The sequence below is a fragment of the Pygoscelis adeliae genome, unplaced genomic scaffold (assembly GCF_000699105.1).
Source record: "Pygoscelis adeliae isolate BGI_AS28 unplaced genomic scaffold, ASM69910v1 Scaffold43, whole genome shotgun sequence".
Lineage (NCBI taxonomy): Eukaryota > Metazoa > Chordata > Aves > Sphenisciformes > Spheniscidae > Pygoscelis > Pygoscelis adeliae.
In genome coordinates this window covers 3,570,735-3,576,437 of record NW_008824538.1, presented here as the reverse complement: position 1 = coordinate 3,576,437, position 5,703 = coordinate 3,570,735, and the positions used below count along the sequence as shown (strand labels likewise).

At 51.9% G+C, this 5,703-nt stretch overlaps 1 protein-coding gene across 1 annotated transcript in view; it reads right to left on the bottom strand.

Moving 5' to 3' along the window:
* Positions 1-1,018: 1,018 nt before the first annotated feature.
* Positions 1,019-5,703, bottom strand: part of ATL1 (atlastin GTPase 1) — a 28,752-nt gene continuing 24,067 nt past the window's right edge. The window contains 4 exon segments of the mRNA XM_009321650.1: positions 1,019-1,513; positions 2,541-2,612; positions 3,419-3,475; positions 4,171-4,298. Of these exon segments, the coding sequence (XP_009319925.1) occupies positions 1,019-1,513; positions 2,541-2,612; positions 3,419-3,475; positions 4,171-4,298 (752 nt within the window).

Genomic DNA, 5,703 nt, shown 5'->3' with positions numbered 1-5,703 from the left:
CTGACCATTTTTAAGATTTTTAGGGGGTGTTTCTGTTGGACATGGGGTCCAACCAAGACCTTCCCATGTCGTTTGGGAAAAAAAAAAAAGAAATTGAAAAAGAGCGGGTGAGACCAACTGACCCAGCGCAGCTACGGCTGTAATGGGAAAGCAGGGCCCGGTGCCAAAACAGGCAGAGCTGAGACCTGGCTTCAGTCGCCGGCAGACCGGGGGAGAGCCAAAATCCCTGCCCTGAGCCAGGAGAGAGATACGGGTCTTTCTTTTTGACATACGCAGACGCACACACAAAAACCACGCACACTGGCTCCGAGAACGCCTCCCCGGTGGGACCCTAAGCAAAGCTGCCCCGTTCCCGCAAGGCCTGAGGCTCCACAAACCAGCATTTGGTGATGGGTAAGACAAGAAGGGAAAAAAAAAAAAAAGGCAGAACAAAATAGCTTGCTGTGAGTTTTCTCATCCCCTGCCCGGATCTACACGGCTTTTCTTTTCACCTGGCTCCACAAACCAGCATTTGGTGACGGTTAAGACAAGAAGGAAAAAAAAAAAAGGCAGAACAAAATAGCTTGCTGTGAGTTTTCTCATCCCCTGCCCGGATCTACACGGCTTGTCTTTCACACTGGGAAGGATTCAGAGGCTCGAGCAGGGGAAGGGGTGGGTTGGTACACAGCTCCAGCCTTGCTGTTCGCTCCTGCTCTCCAACCCATCTCGTACTGCCTACCTACAACCACAGAGCAGTCCTACCCAGGCCCACCTCCTGTCCCCCTTACAATCAACTCCACAAACTGATCTGAAAACATTTCCTCTGTCCCTGCTTTCCCCATCTAGAAGGTGTAAGGCGTGGCCTAAAACTCATCGTCCTGCTGTCTGAAGAAGACAGGGCACAGCTCTTCCCTCACTGATCACAGCACAACCAGCTCGAGCAGCTCGGATCTGCCCAGGCAGGCCCAGCTGGAGCAGCTAACAACCCAAAATGCAAATGCAAAAGCCATTTCAAAGGGGAGGAAAAGCCCCAGGAAACTCAAACGCTTAAGAGCTTGGTGAGGTTGGTTTGTTTTGTTAAATCGAAAGCTCTTTATCCTACCTGGTCCCATAACGCTGCGGCCACTTGGTCTATTACTGCGCCCAGTTCTCTGTACTCCCCAGAGTATCTGATATATGCCCAGGTACACAGTGTGATAAGTGTCAAGCCCATGATCATGTTGCACAGACTGGCTATGATGTCCAAGCCAATGAAGCCGGTCACTCCAGCTATCACGTAAGTGATGAAGATGACCACAAAGAGCGTGGCGGGGGTGCGGGCGGCGTGGAAGATGTTCTTGCTGTCGTTGTGCTTGATGTACTGGATGTAGAGCTCATCTATCTCGTTCTCCAGCTGCTGGAGGTAGCGACGGCTGAACTCCTCCCCACCCATCTTCTTCACCCCGCGAAACAGCTTCACAGCCTCCTCCTTCAGCTCCATGTGTTTGGTCTGGAGGTCACTAGGTGCAAGGAAAGGCTTGTCCCCACCACAGACCTGCATGGAAAACACAGTCCAATCACTCCAGAATCCTCAGCACCCACAGCTCCTGTGCTGTGCCGTGCAAAGCACCGGAATTAGGGCTCTACAGGCTCCCGTTTGGCACGGACCACTAGGTCCTGCAGGAAGACCTCCATGACTGTGCTGTCCATCTGGGACAGCTCTGCAAGGTGCAGGTTAAACCGGGGCAGCGGGGTGTCTGCGCTGGGAAGCTGCATCCCACAGCTCCCCTACTCGACTCGCTCACAGCCCAAGCCAGGATCTCGGGCAACACTGACTGCTGAGCTATGCTGACCGGCAGGACCCTGAACCCCAGTATTTTCTAGTGCTGGAAACCCCGCGGCATTTTCCTCCTGTTCCAGAGCGTGCACACATTAGTTCTAAGGCCCAGTTTGGCCATGCAGCCCCGTACCTTTTTCCTGCCCCTAGGCAGCGATCTCCAATACTGATGATCAGAGTGGGGGGGCCTGGAAGTGGCTGGAGACAGGCTGGGGTCTGAGCTTCACCTTAAAACATCACAACCATCCCCTCGCCAGAGCTGAGGGATGGGCTGACAGGGCAGGGCATAGGTGAAAAGCCAGTTATAATGACTTTATCCCCCAGGCAGCACCAGCTGTAGCGTGGGTTGCATGGTCACGCAGCGCTGCCACCCCATTACATCCCATTTTTGGGTTGCGTCTACCCACGCTGGGGAACACGGAAAAGAAGATGCAAATTCAGCAGAGGCCACGTGGTCTGCAAAAAGCTGCCATCGGGTGAAACGGTGACCATCTGTCAATCACCCTCCCCTGTCCCGCCATGATACCCTGCCCGGGCATTGCTCTCCTCCAGCCTGCGAGAAAGCCCCTTGTCCACCACATAGGAGAGACCCTCTTTGGGACCCTGAACATGCAGCACTGATCAGTCCTGGCCAAGTCCATGCAGGACGTTTTCTACCAGGAACCCAGGCAGGGAAGTTTCCCCACAAGGACAGGAGAGCCAGGAGACGTGAGCGCTGTGAAACGACGTGCTCAGCACCACCTACCTCTTCCATTCTCCTGCTGTAGGTGTCTTTGGCAGTGGCAACTGCTGCTAAATTGTTGGCTTCTGCTGTGGCCTGCAAGAAGGGCAAAAGGGGTACAGAGTTTAGCTGCAGAACGACAGGGTTAAGAAGTGTAATTGCAGAGAGACAGACCACTGTCTGCCTGGGTACCCATGGTCCACACGGGTACACACACACGGTCCTCACTGTGCACAGTACCCTGGTGCACACGTACAGAATTAAACAGCTCCCTTGTCTTAGCCAAGTTTACTCTCCCCAGCCTCTGACCAATGCCAAATAAGATCATCCCGTATTTACACGTCCAGTCTCCTCAGTCCCCCCAGGCAAAAGCCTGCATGAAGAGAGGATTCCTCCCCTCCAAGCCAGGGCAACGAAAACTTTGGCTTCGGCTGTGGGAAACAGCAAGAAAACAGATAAAAGGCTCAGTCATATGTAAACAGCTACAGCTGCAACCTCCCACAAAGCCGTCTGGCTCAGAGAGCAGAGCGGCAGCCCAGCAGCCGCTGCCCGCGTGCGGGGCCACGTCACCTCCGTGTGCGGCCCCACCGCAGCCAAAGACGATGCTATCTACCTGCGGGGGAACGATTTCAGCTAAGCTGGGTGACGCTGTGTGCACAGACAGCGAGTCACCACAGTCCGGCCGAGGTGCACGAGCCGTGCTGCCGCAATTGCTAAGCCACATCAGACCTGTGACTGCCAAATACTTCCAAAAGGGCTATTTCTTGGGTTGTTACACTACGATAGTTGAAATAAAATCACAGAAAACCCCGTGTGCTGCACTAGCTGGGCACCTCCGACAATTAACTGGAGATCAATGGCAATTACAGTGCATGAATGCCCACCAGCTCACACTCACATACCTGCAGCATTGACTTTGGGTGTGGCAATTCTTCCCCTTGGTAGATCTTTATGTATGCCTGCAAAACAGTGCACAGAAAATGAAATCACATTGAACATGGCATTCACGAGCAACACGCAAACACCCCCGCCCAGTTCCAGGCACAGCTTTAACAGGATGTTTAAAAGCACAGAAGAGGAGGACGTTCCTGGCACAAGATGGCTTCAGCAGGGGATGCTGTGTCAGAAAATGCTACGTAGCATGGCTCGAGGTCAACTCCTTGGGTGGCCTGGGTCAGTCACTCCAGGCTCTCGCCCCACCACTTACGCCCAGTATTTCTACCATCGGATTTGCACCTACCTCCATCCTTCAGTGAAGGAGAAGGAGCCAGAGTCAGGTAGCCCTGGAGAGTAGGTGGTGAGAATTACTCACTGATGTCTTGCATTAAAATGTCCCAGTAGTCATGACAACAAAAATAAGCTTTTTCCAAAGGCAATGGGAATACGGGCCTCAGCCTACCACCCCCTGGCCCTCAGTTCTCCAGGGGAGGAAAACAGCCCTGCCCACTTCTTGGGCTTACCGCGTGGTCAAATACGGGACTGTGAGGTGTTTGCTTTCTGCAGCAATGAGAGTCAGGACTATTAGCTAGACCAAGAACATTTCCTCCGGCCATTAAGGGCTGGCCTGCCTGCTGCTGCTTTCCCCTTTAATTACAGCAAAAGTGCAAGCGTGCCACAGATGAATAAGCCCACTTTCTCTTAAATAAGCCGATACCTTAAAATACTCCACAAGACCTCGACAGGTGATGTGGTTTCCATTGATCTCCTTAACGTCCAGGCTCTCGGGACTAAGAAGCCAAGGAATCAAAATCTTCAAGTTCTTGATGAACTCATCGTCTATTTCTGGAAACAAAACCCAGCGTCATCAGTACCAGCCCAACGTCAGACTTGCGCTTCAGTGTGCACTCACATGAAACAAGAGCAGGAGAGTCACGCCAGAGACACAGACACCCTATAATTTAGTGATGTGAGCACTCAGAAATGATCGTGGCCCCGGTTAAGTCGCTACTTAACCCACGGACAGAATATACAGCTATGCATATATCCACAAATCAGCTTCATGGTCTCAAAAATACTTGCGCAAACACAAATGTGACTGCATTGGGGAAAAAAAAACTGCTTTTTGCTGATGACGCTGGTAATGTGCACGCAACGCTGATAGCCAGAGAGCAGCATCTTCTTGCCTAGACATATACACTCTTTGCAAATCACGACCTTTAGTGGACAAGGCACGGGCACATGCTGCGCCTTCCCTTTGCTCTGCCCCATGGCCATCTTCTGCCAGGGCTTAGGCTCTCTGGCTCTCATCCCTGCCACCTCCTGTGCCAGCAGGGAAGATTTTCTGTGCCGAGTTCTTGGTCCTCTATGAACCCATATGTGAAATTCTCATTGCAAAGCATTTTAAAGCTTTTGCAAACCATTAGGCGCTTGGTACAGGTACACAAAGGACTCCTGCGAGTGGCTGTGCATTTACATTGCACCGTCAGACTCCCCTCGGTGCAGGTATCAGGAACGGGCACCATCTCTGCTCCTACCAGCCTGTCCCCTTTGCCAAAGCACAGAGCTGGCACAGGGCGCTGTTTGAGGGGTCCAAGGGCAGCTTGCGTCACTTCAACAGAGGCAGACTCATCTCCTAACAGTCATTCTTATGGCTTCATAGTGTCTGACATCCATTTATTGCCATTTAAATGAAACTGTACAAGACTGGAGAAAGAAAAAACAGCGCAACATCCAGGCATTTGGAAGGTAAGGAGAGAGGGGAAGTTTCCCCACATTTCTTCCATCAGAGCACAAAAAGCTGAGTACAGCTCTGAGGGAATAAGAAAAACGGTGTCAAGAAGCCGCTGCCAACTTCTGTGCCAGTTGGGCACACACACCACTTGTTCAGTACTACTCAGCACCTGAAATTAAGGGGGGAACTAACACAGATCAGCTCAGTTTCCACCAGCACGCCTCCCCCCCGGCCGCCTCGCTGTCCTGCTTGCTGGTTAGCACAGAGTCTGCCAGAAGAACAAGTCTAATCACTAGCCAGACAAAAACCAGAGAAAAAGTAACATCTTTCTGTCTGCTAATTTATTTTAAGTGACTAATGGGCCACTTTATTGCTAAGATTGCAAGCAGCCTGTAACCAGCGATGCTGGTAAGCAGCTGGTTCACAACAACCAACTAAGAAAATCCACAGCGTGTGGCTCCTTTGAGGGTGGAGAATCTTACCATGGCTTCTTTTCCTTCCCCTTTCTTTTACCTG